The sequence below is a fragment of the Glycine soja genome, chromosome 18 (genome assembly GCF_004193775.1).
Source record: "Glycine soja cultivar W05 chromosome 18, ASM419377v2, whole genome shotgun sequence".
Lineage (NCBI taxonomy): Eukaryota > Viridiplantae > Streptophyta > Magnoliopsida > Fabales > Fabaceae > Glycine > Glycine soja.
This window is the reverse complement of record NC_041019.1, coordinates 48,037,304-48,059,208: the sequence shown is the minus strand read 5'-3', so window position 1 is coordinate 48,059,208 and position 21,905 is coordinate 48,037,304. Positions and strand designations below refer to the sequence as shown.

At 30.4% G+C, this 21,905-nt stretch overlaps 2 protein-coding genes and 1 non-coding gene across 3 annotated transcripts; 2 read left to right on the top strand and 1 right to left on the bottom strand.

Moving 5' to 3' along the window:
- Positions 1–1,638: 1,638 nt before the first annotated feature.
- TRNAA-AGC lies at positions 1,639–1,711 on the bottom strand. The gene has a single exon. It is a non-coding gene; the product is annotated as a tRNA-Ala (tRNA).
- A 177-nt stretch (positions 1,712–1,888) lies between these two features.
- LOC114394695 lies at positions 1,889–11,014 on the top strand. The gene is made up of 24 exons (XM_028356365.1): positions 1,889–2,053; positions 2,179–2,309; positions 3,022–3,106; positions 3,245–3,298; positions 3,655–3,746; positions 3,885–3,988; positions 4,937–5,012; positions 5,599–6,049; positions 6,614–6,952; positions 7,045–7,248; positions 7,345–7,443; positions 7,533–7,605; positions 7,704–7,831; positions 7,947–8,235; positions 8,328–8,566; positions 8,657–8,781; positions 8,931–9,048; positions 9,205–9,260; positions 9,363–9,456; positions 9,545–9,734; positions 9,853–9,924; positions 9,998–10,107; positions 10,191–10,253; positions 10,667–11,014. The coding sequence occupies exons 1-24, from the start codon at positions 2,006–2,008 to the stop codon at positions 10,772–10,774; spliced, it is 3,348 nt and encodes a 1,115-aa protein (XP_028212166.1). The 5' UTR covers positions 1,889–2,005; the 3' UTR covers positions 10,775–11,014.
- A 5,352-nt stretch (positions 11,015–16,366) lies between these two features.
- On the top strand, positions 16,367–19,599 carry LOC114394696 (omega-3 fatty acid desaturase, chloroplastic). The gene is made up of 8 exons (XM_028356366.1): positions 16,367–17,326; positions 17,448–17,537; positions 17,859–17,925; positions 18,038–18,130; positions 18,225–18,410; positions 18,500–18,580; positions 18,844–18,981; positions 19,077–19,599. The coding sequence occupies exons 1-8, from the start codon at positions 16,809–16,811 to the stop codon at positions 19,263–19,265; spliced, it is 1,362 nt and encodes a 453-aa protein (XP_028212167.1). The 5' UTR covers positions 16,367–16,808; the 3' UTR covers positions 19,266–19,599.
- The last annotated feature ends 2,306 nt before the right edge of the window (positions 19,600–21,905 follow it).

Below are 21,905 nucleotides of genomic sequence, written 5' to 3'. Positions count from 1 at the left end.
TGATGTAAATACCTTTGTGATGTTTCCAACATTGGCCTAGTGAAAATTAGCAATCCTGGCGTTGGAGCCTACGCCTAAGCTTAGCCTCAGCCTCCCACACTAAGCTTATGGAGAAATTCTTCTTTCCTTCAATATAGTGTAAGACATCATCTTAGTGTTCAAAACATTGCATCCAATTGCAAGTGTTTTTGTTTTATTTTTGTACAAAATTAAGAATTTTTCTTGTGAAAATCATAACCGCAAAAGAAAACAACTAGGACATACAATTTTTATGGGGTTTCCTAAAGTTATTCTTTTTAGTTTCTTTTTCTTTTTTTTTTCCTTTGAAATTATGCACATAATAAACTCACCAAATATGAATTTATTAAATTACATTTCTCTTTGTCTTACCACCCTCAAATAAATGACTGCCTCTTGTAGAATGGTGGTACATTTCACTCAACTATTCAAGTGATGATCCCTGATAAGGAAGTAATAGTCAACCGCTTCCACTACATCTACCTTTCCTTGCTGGAGAATCACAAGTTACAAAAGTAAATAGAAGTTTCCATAAAATAGAAGAAATTCATAAGATACTCAAAAGAGAATGAAGCAACAAGTAGATAAGCATAAGTAACATAATTTTTCAAATTGGTAATTTGATTTTTCTCAAATTACAGCCATATATATAGCCAAATGTCAGTTGCTAAGAAGAGTTTAGAAAAAATTTCACCTAGCTACTATATTGCCTATATCATATACATTAGCATTCTCAATTGCAAAGTTCATTCAATATTTCATGTCTCCCAGCTAAAGTAACATGTGGACTATGTTGTCACTTCTACTTAATTCCATAAGTTAAAAATTCATTTTTACCATTTTACAAAAAAGTAACATTAGGTACAAATTTTCATTAAAATAATATTTCATGAGTCAAACTAAATTTTAAAATTTAACTTCAAAATTCAAATTTAAATAATTTAATTTATATCTTTATTATTAATATTTTTTATAATTTTATTTTATATTTATTTATAAAATACTTGTACAATATATGGATAGAAAAGAAAAATGTCAAAGTCACAAATTAAATATAGGTTAAACTAATATGCAAGTTCTTGAACTATTTAATATTTTTTAATTAAGTTCCTGAAGTATTTTTTTCAATTGGTAGCTTGAATTGTATTTGTTTTTTTTTTTAATTAGGTTCATAATTTTTTATTAACAAATATAAGTTATTTGTTTGTTAATTTTTGTTAGTGGGGATTAAACCGAATTAAAAATAAATATAAATTTAAGGATTCAATTAAAATAAAAAATAATCCAAAGACCTTTTTAAAAATGCTAAATAGTTTAGATGTCTAATTTAAAAAATATCAAGTCTCTTGATGCCCATATTCTCACTTCTCCAAGTTGAAAATACTAGTTTAAAACGTGAAGTGAAAATATAATGTGAATGACGACATGAAGCGATCGAAGAACATACGAATTATGGACCGATCTTGTACGGTAATTGTAATGTACAATTTTGTAAAAAAACCTGACAGATATGTAGCAGCTAAGAAATATGAATGGATACAAATATCAATATATAAACAAAAATAATGAAGTGACAAATAAAAACCTAAGTTCGAATCGTTACAAAAAATTTAACATTATTGGAGATGCGGGGTATCGATCCCCGTACCTCTCGCATGCTAAGCGAGCGCTCTACCATCTGAGCTACATCCCCATTTAATGCTAGTGATGCAATTTATAAATAAATATTTTAGATAATATTTTTAAATAATCAAATTGAATTTATTTTAAATTTAAATAAAAAGGTGTTATTGAACAACTATTGCATTGGTATTGACCTGCAGATGAGCTAAAGAATAATAATAATTAAAAAATAAATAAAAGAGTTTGATTTTTTATGCTAAAAGAAAATTCGAAGCTTTGGAATGATCATCAGTCCAACATAACAAATCAAACTGTGGAAGACAACAACCTACGCCCAACAACAACAACAACATCATAGGCATCCATGTTTGCCAAGAGGTTGTTGCACAAGGCTGTGCTGCACCATTCCAACGTAAATTCCAAAATAGAATAAAAAAAATCCTTTTTTTCTCATCCAACTTCATTTTTCTTCTTCTGGGTTTCCTTTTGTTTTTCAAAAAATTCTTCTTTTCTGAGTTTGGGTTGTATTTTGTTCAGCATAAGTTGCAGCATGGCGGTTTGCAGGGAAATGAGTTGGATCCCAGAATTGTGATTCACTATGGCATTCCATCGACTGCTTCAGTTCTCGCCTTTGACCCCATTCAGCGACTTTTGGCTATTGGGACTTTGTCAGTTCTCTCTCTCTCTCTGATTTTATTGTTAATTGTTATTGTTTTTTATTGATTGGGTATGTTACAGTACTTTTAAGTTACAATATTGTTAAATAATTTTTCATTTAATATTTATAGTACTGTTGTTGTTTAGTAACTGCAGTCTGCTTTGCTCCTGTTGCATAACCAGGTTAAAAAACGAAAATGGATTCAATAGTTTAGAAAAATTTAATCTGGGGTTATTCTAATTATCCGTGGTAACTGATAAGTAATTTAAAGTTGCTCTTTTTCATTTATTCTATAATTGTTTTAGACAAGTGTTATTTGGTTAAGGTGAATTCAGATATTTAGGGGGGAAACATCTTGGTGGTTATGTTCTTTCTAACTATCCTTGATAAATAAGTAGGTCAGTTCTTTCAATTCTGAGGAGGCTTTATTTTTGCTGGTGTGTAAGGGAGGGAGGGTGTTTCCTAAATTCATTTTTTCGTATTAATGTTTATTTTGGTTCTTTTGGTTAAAAACATGCATGTCATAGTCATAAGAAACAGTTAAGAGAAAGTCCAACTGACAGAACTCTTGTATATGTTTAGCCGGTAAATGTAGTGATGACATAACCCTTTTATTATTGTAATAGACAATGCGTGATTCTTCAAATGTAGTGATGACTGAATATGAGGCAAATGGATGTTTATAGGATGTGAGTGTTTGATTGCTTGTAGCTTAATGGCAGGGATGGAAGACTTAAGGTGATTGGGGGTGATAATATAGAAGGACTTTTGGTTTCTCCTAAGCAATTGCCTTACAAATACTTGGAGGTAAGTGGCATTGGACTTCTCAAATTGATATGCAGTTAGATCTTGTTGGGTTTTCTATGATACAAAATTATCAAATTTTTAGCCATCTAAGCTTATGTGAGTGGCATATTGATGCTTGGATTCTTTTGGCATTTGCAGTTCCTGCAAAACCAGGGGCATTTAGTTGGTGTCTTAAATGACAATGATATCCAGGTAAGTTTCTGTTTGTGTTGATACATTTTTCAAACAAAGGCATTTGCCTGCCTCTCCTGCTCTCTTTCCCCCTAGATAGCCTATATAGTGCGGTTTTCATCACTCCTTAAGACCTATCATTGATATCTGAATTGTGTGGTTGTTTTTCTGGCTTCTTTTCTTACCATTCATTATTAATTGTAGAATGAACAGTAATATCTGTGATTGTTTATGAACGGGCACTCTAGCATGTCAAGTTATGGTTTATAATTTATATCAGTAGGGTGATAGACTTTTAGTTCCTTGCTTATTATAGGTGTTATAGTTTAGCACATTTAGTTAGTCTTTTTATCTTTTTTTTTTAACAATTTTGGCAGGTTTGGAATCTTGAGAGCCGGAGCCTTGTTTGTTCTTTACAATGGGAGTTCGATATTACTGCTTTTTCTGTAATCAGCGGTTCACATTTCATGTAAGTTACTGTTAGTGAAATACTTATATTCAGTAAATCTGTATATTTTTCCTCTTGTTTGTAGTAGTAGTTAGCTGCAAATGGTTGTGATTACAAGGCACTTGATTAATACCATTACTACTCTGTTATAATGTGCAGTTATGTTGGAGACCAGCATGGCTTATTTTCTGTGATAAAATTTGAAGCTGAGGAAGGACAACTTTTGAAGTCATCATACAATTTGTCTGCAAAATTTCTAAGGGGTATTTATTTTTTTGTTTTTTGTTATCATGATTGATAAATAATACATAATATATTGCATTCTCTTAAGCCATACATGCAATCTGTCAATCTTAGTCAATCATAAATTCTCAAATATTCTTTTGAGACGATAGGAACTGAAAATCACTGGGTATTATTTATGGAACAAAAAGGGAGCTTAAAACTGAGAAAAATCCTCAGGAAAACACAGAATCAGTAACAAAATAGATGAAAAAAGGATTAATTACTCATTTGGTCCCTATACCTGCACAATCTCTACATTTTAGTCTCTACACATACACTTTTCAATTTGCTTTAGTCCTTCCAAAATTGTAGGGACTAAATATAAATTAAGAAGTGTATGTATCGGGACTAATTGGCTAAACGAGTTAAAAAGTGTACTTGTAGGGGCTAAAATGAGTAATTTCTAGGTGTAGGACTAAAACATAAAGATTGTGTAGGTATAGGGATCAAATGGGTAAACATAGACAGAAATTGCTATAAAAAATATACTTCCAATGAATATTCAGGATTCATCTCTCTCCCTCTAATCATAGATCTTCTCCATTCACATACTGACAGCTGTCTGTTCTTTATGCACACAGCTCATCTGTGATTCAGTATCAAATAAATATTCTATCATTACTTTCTTTCACTGCTTCCATCACATATCCCTTACTCTCTCCCTTATTTCTCCTAGTGTAGACTTGTTTCAATACCTAACACTCTTATCTTTTGCATGGAAATTATGTTGGACTTCTTGGACAAGGGAAACATGGTCAGCACTAAGATCAATAATGCTGAGTCACAATACATTATACATCTTAAATGACCACTATATTCAAATGTCTTATTCAGATGATTCATACATCTGTGCTTCACATTTATACTTATTTGATTTTCTTTGATTTAAAAACTGCTCATTGTCATTGTTTTATTCTCTTTGACAGAAGCTGCAGGCTTTTCAGAAGCCAGTGAGCAACCAATCATTGGAGTTCTTTTGCAACCTTCTTCTTTTGGGAACAGGCAAGATATAAATATTTCATACAGCATTTCAGCCTTACTTCTCTGTCTGGAACATTTATAAATTGGATTTTTACTTGACAGCTACTTATTGATTTGGAAAATTGAAAAATAAGATTTTGTAAAATGAGAGTATAACTTCCTAGTTGAACATTCATATTTTTTCTTTTTTCACTGTCAATATCATTTCAAATAATTTCTCAGATTTTCAAAATTACTACAAACATTTGATGAACTTGCAGAGCCAACCTCCAAAGAAGTTTGTGTAATTTGTCATGGCTGTATATATTCTTAGAGACAGCATTGCATGATTTCATGAGTGGCTTGTATCTAAATCTTTGAACTCTGATGAAATGATGGGTGAAATATTTCCAGCCAGCAAATGTTTCCATCAGTATTCAACACAGTCATGACTCTTTCTATATGAGAAGGGGTTGTTAACTTGAAGGCTTGTGAAGAAATCTTGACAACTATACTTATCATATTTTTTTTATCTGCCATATTATTAGCATATTCCGTATACTTGTCTGAGATCTGATATTACATAGTTGAGTAAAAAAAAGTATACTCATTATGTTCAATTTTGCAGACTCTTAATTGCATTTGAGGATGGACTGCTTATTCTTTGGGATGTTTCTGAAGCTAGAATTGTGTTCCTTGGTGGTGGAAAAGATCTCCAATTGAAGGATGAAGATGGTAACTCTTCTTCCGAATCGGGCGCCAATCCTCCAGCTGATATTGTAGAACAAAATCTAGGTGACAAAGAGATAACTGCTCTTTGCTGGGCATCTTCTACTGGGTCCATTCTTGTTGTGGGATACTTAGATGGAGATATCCTTCTCTGGAACTTGTCATCAGCAGCACCTTCTAAAGGCCAACAAACTTCAAAAAATGTTGTTAAGCTACAACTTTCAACTGAAGAAAGAAGACTCCCAGTCATAGTCTTACAATGGTCAAATAGCCATAAATCCCAAAGTGATAGTGCTGGACAGTTGTTTGTCTATGGTGGCGATGAAATTGGATCTGAAGAAGTTTTGACTGTGAGTTATTTGTTTGTCTGTTTCTAATTTCATTTTAAATTGTTTTTTATTGGTTTTATTGGCAGTTGCTTCTGAATTTTGATAAACTATACAGTTTACTAAAATATGTGATACATTCAAAATTGGTCCAAAGTTGTGATTCAGGCATTCTTTTTATGTTTCATCATACTTAAAATCCCAAATGTATTGAAGAAATATTTTACTTAGACTCTACAGGATACATAAAGTAATGGAAAATTCCTTATGATGTTGTTAATATGGTTGAGCACCACCCAGTCTTTATAAATGTTAAACAAATATTTATATTAATGCAGGCTTACCCTCTGATTAATAAATTGAGCATCCCCCCATATGTTTTCATTATTTCTTCCCATATATTCAGTTAGTTTATGGTAAAGTTTAAGCAATGGTTATTTTTGAATAAATGTGATGTTGACTTTGTTGTAGGGATTTCAGGTCACTTGTTACTGTTGCTTTGATGGGCAGTGTTTCTACATGTTAAAATTTTTTCTTAGCATGTCTATATTGTTTCCCTAAACTTTAGAGTGTCTCTCTTCATTACAGGTTTTAACTCTTGAATGGTCATCTGGGATGGAGTCCGTAAAATGCACCAATCGTGCAGACCTTACACTTAATGGCTCTTTTGCAGACTTGATTTTACTGCCAAGTCCTGGAACAATGGGGTTGAGCAGCAAAGATGAACTTTTTGTACTGACAAACCCTGGACAACTACATTTGTATGATAATGATAGTCTGTCCACATTAACATCTCAGCCAAAGAGGACGCCATCTGTTTCTGCTGTGGAGTTTCCAGTGCTAGTACCTATTGCTGATCCGTGTTTGACTGTTGCAATACTTATCAGGTTGCCCAGTAAGTCAAATTCATCAAAAATTCTCACTGAGGTAATTTATTTGTCTGCCTGTAGTTTCTGTCAAACCTGGCTGCTAATTTGTGTATTATATGATTTTTTTATCAACTTATTTCTTTATCTTAGGTAGCCTCAGCAATGAGAACTGGCTCAAGGCCTGGATCAGCTCCTTCAAATTGGCCCTTGACTGGGGGTGTTCCCAGTCTATCATCCACGGCTAAAGGTGCTGTGGTTGAGAGAGTTTATTTTGTGGGTTATTCTAATGGATCTGTCCTTGTGTGTGATGCCACACATGCAGTCTTATCTTATATTTGCTACATAGAGGGAGAAGTAAGCATTCCACGTCTATTTTATCCACACAAAAAAAGGACAATGTCCTTACTTTTCCACATATAAAATGTCACAAATCTCCTGTGTGTTTGGTAGGTGAATGGTATAAAAGTGGCTGGTTCAGATGCTCAAGTGACAAAATTGGACTTCTGCTCTGTTTCCTTACTGTTGGCTGTGGGCAATGAATGTGGTCTTGTGAGATATCTTTCGTAATATGTCGTTCTATCTGACACAATGCAATATTTGTTCTGTACTGACTTCCTTTGCTGTGATGACTTTAATAGGTTCGCATTTATGACCTCAAAGGCCACTCTGGTGGACGAAATTTCCATTTTGTCACAGAAACAAAAAGTGAAGGTGATCCCTAGATGTTTCTCGCCATCATGGAAGGCTACCTTCTTCATTTATGTTTTTTTGCCCTTGACTTATGCTGTGCTGCTAAACATGTATTGCAGTCCTTGATGCTCCACAAGGAAAAGGACCTTATTGTAGCTCTGTCTTTTCTGTTCTGGATTCTCCTGTGCAAGCATTATCATTTGCAAATTCTGGAACCAAACTTGCTATTGGGTTTTTAAGTGGCCGTGTGGGTATCATCTGACTACTTGTTAATTCACATTGTCTTTCTTGTTCTTATATGATCATAAGTAAAAGTGTCCGATCTCTCAATTGATTCATCTTGGATAATTGCTTCTTTCCAGATTGCAGTCTGTAATATGACTTCATTGTCAGTTTTGTTCTTGATTGATGGTGTACCTAGCTCTAGTTCACCAATTACTTCATTAGTTTGGAAACAAGAAGCATATTTTCTTAGTGGTGTGAATAGTTTAAAGCCATCAGAAACAGATTCAGGCAACTCTCTTGAAGAAATACTATTTGTGTTATCCCGGGATGGAAAAATTAATATAGTTGATAGTGATAGTGGAAAAATTATCTGCAGTCGGCCATTACAAGTGAAGGAATCCACTGCAATTTCAATGTATGTTATAGGCAAGTACAAGTTTCATCAAGAACACAGCATATTTTCAGTTTTATTGCATTTAGCATATCATTGGAAATTCTAACAGATTTTTGTACCCCAGAGGGTAGCATCTCAGCGTCTGAAGCATCAAATGACAAGCTGCAGGAAGAACCTGTGAAGAATACTGCTGATGCTAGCCCTGATGAGGAGGAAGAACCCTTATCAACTAGGGTAAATTCATCAGAAGCTGGTCTGCCCTCTTCAGAAAGCTCACACTCTGGAGATTTACTGTTGGATCCACTTGTTCTGCTATGCTGCGAGAATTCATTGCGCTTGTTCTCTGCAAAATCTTTGATACAGGTTCTTGAGTTCATTATCACTTCACAATTTGCATTCACATTGTAAGTTTGTGTGCAAATGAGTTTGACATATATGGTATACTCTTTACAGGGACATAAGAAACCAATTAAAAAAGTGAAACATTCTAAATCTTGTTATTGGACTACATTTTTTAAGAAAGATGACAAAGTTTATGGGCTTCTATCATTGCTTCAGACTGGAACATTTGAAATCAGGTGAAAGTGCTAGTTTTTTTTTTTTTCTTTTTCTGAAGGGTTGGGGGTGTATTTTCAATAGGACTATATGGATTCTAGCAAAAAGAAAAGTTGCTTTGAAATACTAAATTCTTGGTGTTCTCCCTTATTTTGCCCTTGGCTTTGAACAGGTCTTTACCAGATTTGGAATTGGTTGCGGAAAGCTCTTTATTGTCAATTTTAAGGTGGAATTATAAAGTGAATATGGATAAAACCATGTGCTCTGATGATCATGGACAGATAGTACTGGTACAATACTCTCTAGAACTTTCAAAATTGTCAGGAATTCCATTCCTCTGGATAGTGTAAAACATATTTTAGTATTCTGGCCAAAAACATTTAGTAAAATTCAAAGTATACAATTATTGGTCTTCAAAGCACTCATCTTATATTCATAACTTACAGGCTAACAGTTCTGAATTAGCATTCATGTCATTACTGGCTGGCGAAAATGAATTCAGGTATATTTGTTATCCTGTAATGAAGAGATAACATTGTGGACGTCTGGTTAAACTGTAGAAATAAGGAAGAAAAACTTGAATAACAATTCTATTCTGTTTTAGTAATCCGGAGCATCTGCCTTGTCTTCATGATAAAGTTCTTGCAGCCGCTGCTGATGCTGCCTTTAGATTCTCTTCAAATCAGAAGAAAAAACAGGTATGAGGTTCTCTGATTTGCCTTATTTGTCATCCTAATGTTCCCACCATTGAAAAGCTGTTTGATTAGCTTAACTGTTTTGGCACAGACCGTGGTGCCGGGGATTCTAGGTGGTATTGTCAAAGGGTTTAAAGGAGGAAAAACCACTCCAACAGATGTGACTAAAATTCCAACCTCCAATTTTGGTCATTTGGAAGACATTTTCTTTAAGCCCCCCTTGCCTGATTCACCTCCAACAGTGGCAATCCCAGATAATAAAGAAGTGGAGCTTGATATAGGTTTACATTTTTCTTTAAACATTTAGTGTTTTTTATTTTTTATAATTTGAATACTTTCACACTTTGAAGTTTGAACTTTAAAAAACAAAGCCTCAAAACATGCTATATTTTGGCACAGATGACATTGAAATAGATGAGCCCATACCTAAGGCTTCTACTTCATCTCCTGATGCTAAAAATAAACAGAAAGGTAAATCACTTTCAAAACATATATCACATTTTAACTACAAAGATTAGTGACAGTTTCTTCCTTCTACCTGCAGATAAGTTGCAAGATAGAGAGAAATTATTTGAAGGAGGGACCAATAATGATGATATAAAGCCAAGACTTAGAACACCTGAAGAAATTATGGCTACTTATAGAAAAACTGGGGTAATGCTAAGCTGACTATCCTTTCTGTCTTTTAACACTATTGATTTCGATGCGTTAATTTATTAATCAATGCCTGGTTTCAGGATGCTGCTTCAGTTGCTGCCCAAGCAAGAAACAAGCTTATGGAGAGGCAGGAAAAATTGGAGGTAGAAATTTGTCTGATCTCATCATGCCAACTTGCATAACTTCTACAACAAAACTTTGTTGCTGTTAATTCTTCAAAACAAACATGGATAGTCGTAATAATTTTTAGGGACTAAAAATAAATAAAAAAAGTTCAGGGACCAAAACAACAATATCATATTTCCGAGAACTAAAAGCATGTTTAAGTCGACCTTTTTTTCCCTCTTAAACATTATAGACCCTCGGTAGTCGTTGCTTTGACATGGAAGTTGTCATTTGTCTAGTTTTCAACTATTATTGTTAATTATAAACATCTTTGTTCACTCTCTACTCTAGTTTTTAGTACATGGATCATAGATTTCTTATGTTGAAAGTATCATTATCATTATTCATAAACAGTGTCAAAATAAACTATTACTGTTCAAATTTGATTCAGAGAATCAGCCAACGTACTGCTGAACTGCAAAGTGGAGCTGAAAATTTTGCATCATTAGCAAATGAGCTTGTCAAGACCATGGAAAGGAGGAAATGGTGGCAAATATAGAAAAAAAAATTGTCCGTATGAATTGTATGTATTTATTGTCTTGTATATTATATATATTTTTGTGGCTGCTGGCGTTGTTTTTGTTTCATTTGTTGTCAAATAGTGGTTAGTGATTCTTTATTACTAGAATTATGCCATTATTTTTTTCTTTTGCCATTATTCAAAATTGATATTTGAAGATTAGTTAATATAACTTAAAAAAATTACTTTATATAAAAAGAGTAATAATGTCTTGAGAAAGTTGAGCCTGATATCTTTCTGATAATAGATAAGAGCTATTAACTCATGACCAGCTTTCTGATTTATGTCATGTATCTTTTAATGCTTGGGCAGGCAACCTCATCGAGTTTTTTTTTTTTTTTTTTTTTGAAAAAGCAGGGTTTTATGAATGTTATTTTCTTTCACATTTTCCGTTTTATTCCAAAACGAACTTGTTATGGTTATCTCTTCTGAGTAGCAAGTCTATTCAGAATGCACTTTCATATTGCATAATCAACCTTTATAATGTCATGATTCTCAGCACTTGAGTAGTCTTGACTTTGTGATTATAGGATTTTGGAATCATTTGTCATACTCCATTATCATTTAGCTTCTCAGGACTTAACATCATATAATAGTAATACTTCTCGATACTCCTTCATAAGAAAGACTTAATTAAACTTTCTGATGAAGTGTACTATCTTTCTGATTAACTTCAATAGCTTTGATATGTAGAGTTCTTTCTTTTTGTCTTCTTGAATTTTGTTCTTGTCACTGTTTTTGGAGTCCTTGGTAACAACCATTCAGAAGACTAGCTTGATTCAGAAAATTTATCAAGATTAAAATCATTTTGAACCTAACACTAATTGCATCATTGTCTTATTCATCTTAATTTTTGGCAAATAAAATGATTAGATAATCAGTCTGCTTAGAAAAAAAAATAGCTAAAAGTTAATTGAAAACTCAAAAGAAAATAGTAATTTTAAGTTGAAGGTTGTTGAGCTTGCTATTTGAATTAGAAATAGTAAAATTAGTTACTAAATTAATTGATAGATAAAAAATAACATAAAAGACATATTTAAGTTTTTTTAATAAATTTTTATTTATTATTCACTCGCTAGCATAATTAATCTTTGATCCAATAGATCGAAAGATAACATAGAAAATGGAATTGCTTAGCTAACTTTTAGTGAGCTCTATCATGCTACTTTGTTTTAAAAACTTCAAATTGTGATCTAAGAAAAAAACTTTTACTTACTCCTTTCCTCTTATAATAATCGTTGTGTAAGAAAAAAATTATCTAATGATAATTGTGATTTTAATTTTTCAATGTAGCTTTAATTATATTTTTTCACTTATATCTCTTGTAATATTAATGATTAATGATATGAACAACAAAAAATAAAAATGAATTAATGATAATAAGGTTAATTTTATAATGGGACAAAGAAGTAATGATTAGGGATGTTCATGGCTTGATTTGGTTTTATTTTCCTATCAAAATGACTCGAATCAAACTTAAAAAATATGTGATTCAATTTGGTTTGATTTTCATTTAAAATAAAATTTAAACCAAATTTAAAAGAAATATATATGATTCGGTTTGATTTGGTTTTCATTTAAAATAAAATTTAAAGCAAATCAAACCAATATTTTATAGTTTGATTTGGCTCAATTTTTGTAGTTTTTACTAAAATATTATTTCATTAAATTTATATACTTTTTTTAATTTTTAAATTAAATTACATTAAAATTTTTACTAATAATAATATAAAAAACTTTTTAATATGTTAAGCCTTTAACAACAAAACCTATCAATTTTTAACCAAACATCTTTAAAAAAATTGTTTGTGAAAGAAAATAATATATATTATATAAATTCATATAAGTAACACCAAAGGAAAAATATGTAAAACTCAAGTGATATACACATCAATTAAAATAATATAAGTGTTAGCATAAATATTAATAAGTATTTACCAAATTTCGTAAATACAATGAAACAATAAGTTTATAGTAATATGCGAGTATGCCTCCTGATAAAGTGAAGCACAAATACAATTTCAGTCATATATTCCGACCAAATTTGTGAAATGCAAATACTAATAACTGTAAATAAATCACACATGTTTTATTCCGACCAATATATTTGTGAAATGCTAATCTCACGTGTGACACATGGATGTTTGGCTCATGATTCCCTTTCACATTCATACACGAATATGATAATACCCCACCGACCCATGAACGAAGGAAAACCGGCTTCTTATTCCAAATCCGGTGACCTTTGCACTTTGTGCCATCAAATCAAGGAAAAGAAAACATTACACCAATATTAATTTATAATCGCGACACATATTTTTCGTTTTCATCTTTAACTAATATTATGCCCTCCAATATAGAATATAAGTAAAAATATTATATCTTAAATATAAACAAATTTTAATTAATTTTATCTTATTTAATAAAAAAAATTAAAATATCCTTCATTTGAAACAATGTTTTCAATGAATCTATTTTAATCCTTTTTTACCATCAAATCAAGAAAAAGAAAAAAAATCACCAATATTAATTTATAATTTATAATCGCGATACATATTTTTCGTTTTCTTCTTTAACTAATATTATACCCTCTAATATAGAATATAAGAAAAAAATCATTGTATCTTAAATATAAATAAACTTTAACTTATTTAATTGAATTATTTTTAAAAATATTCCTCATTAAATACAAATTTCATTTTCAGTAACTCTATTTTATTCTTAATATCAAGTTTTAGTTTTTTAATCCTTTAATATCAAGTTCTAAGCAATAATAGTTTAGAAGAAAAAAAACTACTTTTCAAATTCGATTAGTACAATGAGATGATATTAACTTTTTCTTAATTAGTATGATATAGTTTTTTCTAAAATTGATCCATAATTTCATATTTTTATCAATTTTCAATTAAATCCCTAATTTTTTTAATTAAATCTTTGAAATTTTATATTTTTTTCAATTGAGTCCTCTCTTATAATTATCTTAATGAGAATCAGCTACAAATACTTAATTAGAGATGCAGACAATGAATGGATACTTTTTGAAGTATATTATAAGCATGATTGAGTCAATAGTGATGAAAAATGCTATTATAAGCATGATTGAGTCAATAGTAATGAAAAATGTTAGGACACTTTTTTTTAATACTCTCTTTCTAAGACACTTTCTATGATGGGTTAAAATTTACTAAAAATCCATTTTTTTAGGTTTTTCTTATCATTTAATGATTTTTTCTTTTAATTTATATTAAATGAGAAGTAAAACTCACCAAAATTAATTATTTCCAATAAATTATAATCAATCATATAGAAAGTCTTTGAGGGAGAATGTCAAAAGTGTTATGGGCATTCCTCCAACCGTGATAGTTTTCTACAAGGTCTCAACATTTTATATAATCAAACAATTGTGAGAGGCTCATGAAAGAATAATTAGATTGAATTGTCAAGCAAAAATTGAAACTCTATAGTCTATTATTTGCGCCTTTAATTTGGTGTTTGCAATTATTTATCATAAAGACAAATATACTAGAGGACCCAATTGAAAAAAAATTGGGATCCAATTAAAATAAATAAAAATTTAGTAAAATATGAAGACTTGCATACTAATTAAACTTTTGTCTTCCTATATTTGATATTGAATAGATATACTAGTATCATAGTAGTTTCTCCTTTCCAAAATAAATGTCGTTCTAGGTTGTTTTACATAGATAAAGAAAAATTAATAAATAAATAAAATAGTATTTTTACAAAACTAACATTATTAAATAAATAAAAGAAAGTAATATTAGTATTACATTGAAAAGTTAAAGCAACACTTAATAGGGATATTAGTGAAAAAATTAATATTACATTGAAAAATTAACATCACACTTATTTTGGAATAATTTTTTTTCTTTAAATATGATACTTATTTTGAGACGGACAAAGTCATACTTTAGATGACTATTATCAACATGCATTTTTAATACATTCCTTTTAATACATACTTTCTCATTGATTAAAATTTATTGAAAAATATAAAATTATGAGAGAAAGAGTTATTAAATAAGAAGTTAAATATACTCAAATGTGTAATTTTTAATAAATTTCAACCAATAATAATGGGTTAAAAAGAATCTGATGCTATTTCTCTATATTTTAATTGCATATAAATAACTTGTATTTTAGCATATGCATTGCACAAGGTTAAGTTTTTATTTTATACAACTAAGATTTATAATTTATAATAAATAAGAGAAGAAATCAAATTATATCGATATAACTTTGACAACTATTACACTATTTTATAATTTTCAATTGAATAATATTTTCTTAAAACTCACTGTTGGATTGGAAGTTTTTTTCATATAGATCACATCTAAAATTTCATATTAATTCAAAATTATTTTTTATCATGGTCATATGAATTAAAATCGACGTAATATAAACATTATAAAATATACTAAAACATGAACCATTTGATTACCTTCTTGTTGTTGTTCAATATTGACAAAATTTGACACAAATAATCTTAGTAATATTTAGATATAATTTAACGGTTGGATAAATAAAAATCACATTCGATATGAAGTTATAAAAAATAGTGTAGTAGATGTGAAAGTTAGACAATGATAATTTAATCATTCCTTAATAAATAAATATTTCTAAATATATAAATTATATTATAATTAAATTTTATAATAAATAAATTTTTAAACATATAAATTATATTTTACATTAACGGTAAATAATTTTGAATATATTTTTATTTTTAATTATGGATATTTCTTAAAAAATATTAAAATTTAAGTTGGAACTAAAGATATTAAAAATATATTTTACAGTTTTTTTTTAAATAGTTGAATTGATATTAAAAACATAAAAATATAAGATAATATACCAATTGGATGTGAGAATAATGTTGGGGCAAGTGAAGGTCTGATGAAGCATATAATCTTATACATTTATAAATATAAGGGATTACCCATTAAATATATATACAATTTAATTCCAAAATAATTATATTTTTAATTTAATATTCATCATTTTTTGATATAGAAAGGAATAAAGTATCTTTTTTCTCTTAGTAAATAAAGATAAAAAATGTATTATATTTTTAGTCCTTAATTTTTTTTTAAAATATATATTTTTAGTCTATTAACCTTTATTTCATCTTTAAGAGACTAAAAATAATAAAAAAAAGTTAAGAGACTAAAAGTAGGAATAGAATAAAATTAAAGGACTAAAAAAAACTTAAAAAATCTAAGAACTAAAAATAATTTTTTAAAAAAATTTAAAAACTAAAAACATATTAAAAAAAAGAAGAAGGATGGGCATAAAATATGATCCTCCATTCCATTCCATTCCATCCTAACGGGTCAAATACACGGCAAGAATGACCTTAATTTAATTCCATTCCAAAGTCTACACATTTTAATCAATATCAATATAGTAAAAGTAAACACGGATTGGGTTGGTCTCTTCCATACTACACACAAAACACAATAAAAAAATTGTGAATTACTAAATTACCCCTTCACAATCTACAAACCCCTTATTCTGCTTCACCCTTTTATATATAAGTTCCGCCTCCGATTCTCAGAATCATTATCGAGCAACAAAGACACATTCTTTCAGCCTCCCTTCAACACCCTTTTGGCCCTTTATTCTTCCAAGTCTCAAATCGAAGCTCGAAGACCTGCGAAGAACAAAGGGTTGTTTAAATTCTGTGTGGTTGTTGTTGGAGGTTGAAATACAAGTTGCCGCCTCAAGTGTGTTAATCTTAAATTTCACAAGCAAGTTGTATTTTTGGAGTATTGTATTATATGACCAAATATTTTAGTGTTTTAGGACTAGATATTTTGCTTCTGGTGGCAATTTTTCTCTTCTCCTTCTGGTTCTCATCTTTTGTGTTCTTCTTTGTTTCTCACCTTTCTGAGGATTTTTCCATCTTAGTTCCTGGAGGCACCAGGAACCTGACCAAATAAATAAACCTTTTTTTTCTTCTAATTTTTCTGAAGTTTCATTTTTTAGTCCAATGGCAACTTGGATATTATCAGAATGTGGCTTGAAGCCTCTTGCTCCAGTAATTCCTAGACCTAGAACTGGGGCTGCTTTGTCCAGCACCTCAAGGGTTGAATTTTTGGACACAAACAAGGTAGTGGCAGGTCCTAAGTTTCAACCTTTGAGGTGCAACCTTAGGGAGAGGAATTGGGGGCTGAAAGTGAGTGCCCCTTTGAGGGTTGCTTCCATTGAAGAGGAGCAAAAGAGTGTTGATTTAACCAATGGGACTAATGGGGTTGAGCATGAGAAGCTTCCAGAATTTGACCCTGGTGCTCCGCCACCATTCAACTTGGCTGATATTAGAGCAGCCATTCCAAAGCATTGCTGGGTGAAGGACCCTTGGAGGTCCATGAGCTATGTGGTGAGGGATGTGATTGCTGTCTTTGGTTTGGCTGCTGCTGCTGCGTATCTCAATAATTGGCTGGTTTGGCCTCTCTATTGGGCTGCTCAAGGCACTATGTTCTGGGCTCTGTTTGTTCTTGGTCATGATTGGTACTAATAACTATTTTTCTTTTCTTCATTTTGTTATAATTTGGATGTAGCTAGATGGAGTGCAGAATTGGGTTTCAAAATTGTGACTTGATGAGTTTACTTGTTGTTTTGTGTGTTTCAGTGGTCATGGAAGCTTTTCAAACAACTCCAAATTGAACAGTGTTGTTGGACATCTGCTGCATTCTTCAATTCTAGTGCCATATCATGGATGGTATGCTAGTGCTTCTGGTGGAATAGCCTTTCTAATTTTTTTTAGAGTAAAATATGTTTTTAATCCTTCAAATATCTTGCCATTTGGTTTTAGTGCTTATAAAAATATAATACGATTTTAGTCTCTACATTTGAACAATAAGATTTTTTAGTCTTGATGAATGACTAAAACCACATTAATTTTGATAAATGTAGAGACTAAAAATATATTATTTTTTGTAAAGACTAAAATCAAATTTTGAGATATTTGTAGGGATAAAAACACATTTTACTCTTTTTTTTTTAGTTTTGAATTCATGTTTGAAACTGATATTTTATACAGGAGAATCAGTCATAGGACTCATCACCAACATCATGGTCATGCTGAAAATGATGAATCATGGCATCCGGTGAGATGACTATCAATGTTCTTGTTTTTAAGACATGCTCTTTTTATCTAAGTTTTTTCCTTTTAAGTGATCAAAGTTTCTGACATAAGAGGTGTATTGGTAATCCCTGCAGTTGCCTGAAAAATTGTTCAGAAGCTTGGACACTGTAACTCGTATGTTAAGATTCACAGCACCTTTTCCACTTCTTGCATTTCCTGTGTACCTTGTAAGTTATTCTGCTTTGACCATAATTTGAACATTAATTACTCTTTAGTCTTGGTAGAAGAATTGACATGGTGGCTGTTGATATTTGAATCCAGTTTAGTAGGAGTCCTGGGAAGACTGGTTCTCACTTTGACCCCAGCAGTGACTTGTTCGTTCCCAATGAAAGAAAAGATGTTATTACTTCCACAGCTTGTTGGGCTGCTATGTTGGGATTGCTTGTTGGATTGGGGTTTGTAATGGGTCCAATTCAACTTCTTAAGCTTTATGGTGTTCCCTATGTTGTAAGTTTCTTCCTCTTTTCCATCATTTCCATGGTTCTTTTTGAATCAAGAATGAATGAAGTTCTCATTTGAATTTCTTGGAATTGAAGATATTCGTTATGTGGTTGGATTTGGTGACTTATTTGCACCATCATGGCCATGAAGACAAATTACCTTGGTACCGTGGAAAGGTATCTTTCATTCTTTAAAGTCTTTCTTATGAAAAGGACTGGTCTATTTGTGTCTTGACATACTTTTGTTATGTGTATGAGTTTAATTTTCATGCATTGTTAGTGTAATTTTTTTATATTGTTAATCAATTAAAAATCATCATTGATATGACTTGTAAAAGTCAATAAACATATCATACATGGTTGAATGATAATGCCAATACATACACTATTTGCTCTATGTTTATTGGGGTGTTAATATTTTCATATTCATTGTTGAACAGGAATGGAGCTACCTCAGGGGTGGTCTAACTACTCTTGATCGTGATTATGGATGGATCAATAACATTCACCATGACATTGGCACTCATGTCATTCATCACCTATTTCCTCAAATTCCACACTATCACTTAGTTGAGGCTGTGAGTGTCTCTCTAGTCTACTATTTGTTTTGAAACAATGGATACTGATTTACTTAAGATGTTGAGTTTGAATGTTGTTTTTGCTTCTCTTGCAGACTGAGGCTGCTAAGCCAGTGTTTGGAAAATATTATAGAGAACCAAAGAAATCAGCAGCACCTCTTCCTTTTCACCTTATTGGGGAAATAATAAGGAGCTTCAAGACTGACCATTTTGTTAGTGACACGGGGGATGTTGTGTACTATCAAACCGACTCTAAGATTAATGGCTCTTCCAAATTAGAGTGAATATTAAAATTCTTTTTTATATAGACAAGAGAGGCTTATACACAATTCTTATTGCTTTAAAGATTGTCTTGAGTTTCTCCGAAAGTTACTGCACTTACTTGGAGTTGAATCCTTCATTAATAAAGGGATGGATGGATCATATAATTTCAATTGTAACTGCATGATAGAATGTTTAGGTTATATGTAGTTTATCTTTCTTGAATAGTGAATTCCTCAATATAAATTGATTATATTGAAGTGATACCTTGAGGCATGATCAAATTGTCAATGTGTTTGATCAAAACTGAAAGATCTCGATTAAATAGTAATTTAAAATAGATTTTGTTTTGTAGGACGTTGTGGTGTTTTCTTATCATCCCCTATTTTATTTTTTATACTCCCTATTTTATTATTCACTCTGGGTTCTGTATTTCTTGAAAATTAGTAGAGGTGTTTATGACTCAACCAAAAGAAATAAAAAAATAATTTGGATCTTTAAGCTTTTAAATTTGCAATTAACTAATATTTTTTAGATAAATAATAGTCTGATTAAAAATAAAGATGCAATATAGTCTATACAATATATATGAATGACAAGCTAATAACTAGTTTGCAACTTTGCATGCTATTGTATTATTATATAGGTTAAGTGATATATTTAGTCTTCTATTTTTATTTTTTTACTTTGCTTTTTTATTTTTTAAAATGTTGATTTTAGTTATTTTTTTAAATGATTCAAAATGATTAATTTTATCAGTTTAAAATCAATACCATTAATAATACTTGGATACTAACCGTTTTTAGTCATCACAAAATATATTTCTCTCATATCTCCTCCCTCCCTCTTGTTCTTCCTTTGGTGATTTTTTCTTTTTTGTGAAATCTGTTGAGTACAAGAATAGGGAAGAAATCAATTGAAAATGGTATCTCTTTCCCCCTTTGTGCTCGCAATAAATCTTGAAATCAAATTCCCCACTAAAGAAGCGAAGGAACCATCGGTGATGGTGAAGCTTGAGCTCCTATAAAGCCCATTGAGTGTTTATATATATATATATATATATATATATATATATATATATATATATATATATATATATATATATATATATATATATATATACGAGAATCAAATGAGTTCAATTTATTTATTTAATGAGTATAATTTTTAATTCAAATTTAATGAATTAATTATTGAATTGTGTTTTGAACTAATTGAGTTGGTTTAGTTAATGTCAATTCTAATATATTGGATCATCTAAATTTAAACTAGTGTTTTATACTCTTAAAAAACATTTTTTAAAAAAATAATTATATATTAATAAAAAATTTATTTAATAGATGATATTTTATATATCAGGATATTATATTAATATTATTTATTTTGAAATATATAATGTAAAACATATCTTAATATTAAAATTGATAATTGGATATGTCATGGCCACACTTTAAATTAATCTAATCTTATTTTATATATTATCATATTAGGATCTGATTTAAATAAAAATATCTTATAAAAATTTCAAATCAAATATAAATAAAAATAAATTCATTCAATCCATTCCTCGAACCTCTAAAAGTAAGTATTCACATACGGAATCAGCGTGTCACGTTTTCCATCATCAATTTATCATGTTTTTTTTTTCTGCTTAGGTTCCTATCAGGAATAGGCCAAATATAATAGTATGCTAGTTTTTCAGTTCTATGTTATTGTCACTAATTTTCATAGTGTCGTCTTCTTAATGTTTCTATGATTCTATCATATAACTAGGTAATCGGCACGAAAATAGAAGATCATATGCTGACGATGTTTGGTCAACATCATTGTACTGGTTATTTTTGTTTGTAATGACCGATGCAAACAAAAGGAAGGTATAGTTCATGGTTCAGATTTTCCATCGTTCCTATGTGACTCATGTTGCTCGAGTCAATGATATAGACCACTTACCAACCAGCTAAGGAAAGTAATTTTCTGCAGTCAAAAATTAATTTACACGAAATTTCCACCCACACATATTAAGATTCAATTTCAATTTCAATTTAATACATATAAAAACAAATTAATTTGCGGTCAGCATTATTCTATATGGGAAAAATTACACAACAAATTTAATCCTTCCCTTTATCTTTAATTTTGGATTTGGTTTTTCACTAATTTAATTTACTAATTTGTTTTTTCTATTTTATAAGATTGTGCAATATTGATTCTCAAGTCATAATTGGATGACCTTGACCGTTAATAAGTGATGTTGTCGGTCATGTATCACATCCATATGAAGAACCAATATTGTATAATTTTATAAAATACAAAATTAAATTGGTGAATTAAATTATTAAGGATCAAATCTAAAACTAAAAATAAACGGAAACTAAAAATACAATTTTAACTTCCAGCCATCAAAGTGTCGTATCAACCGCCCATAATTAAAAGGATTTATTCTGCATGTGTCGAGTTTCTATTGCTTGCATGCAGACTTTCTTATGGAAACAGACTGGCATTTAAGTTAATAAAATATTATGCAAAAAATAATTAAAACACTGGATGTTAAATACAAGATCATGCAGTGACGGTAGGGAATTCGGAATAAAAAAACTAACAGATATTATTTACAAAAATAAATTATATTATGTTTATCAAAAGGCGTCAATTCGAGTGAGAGG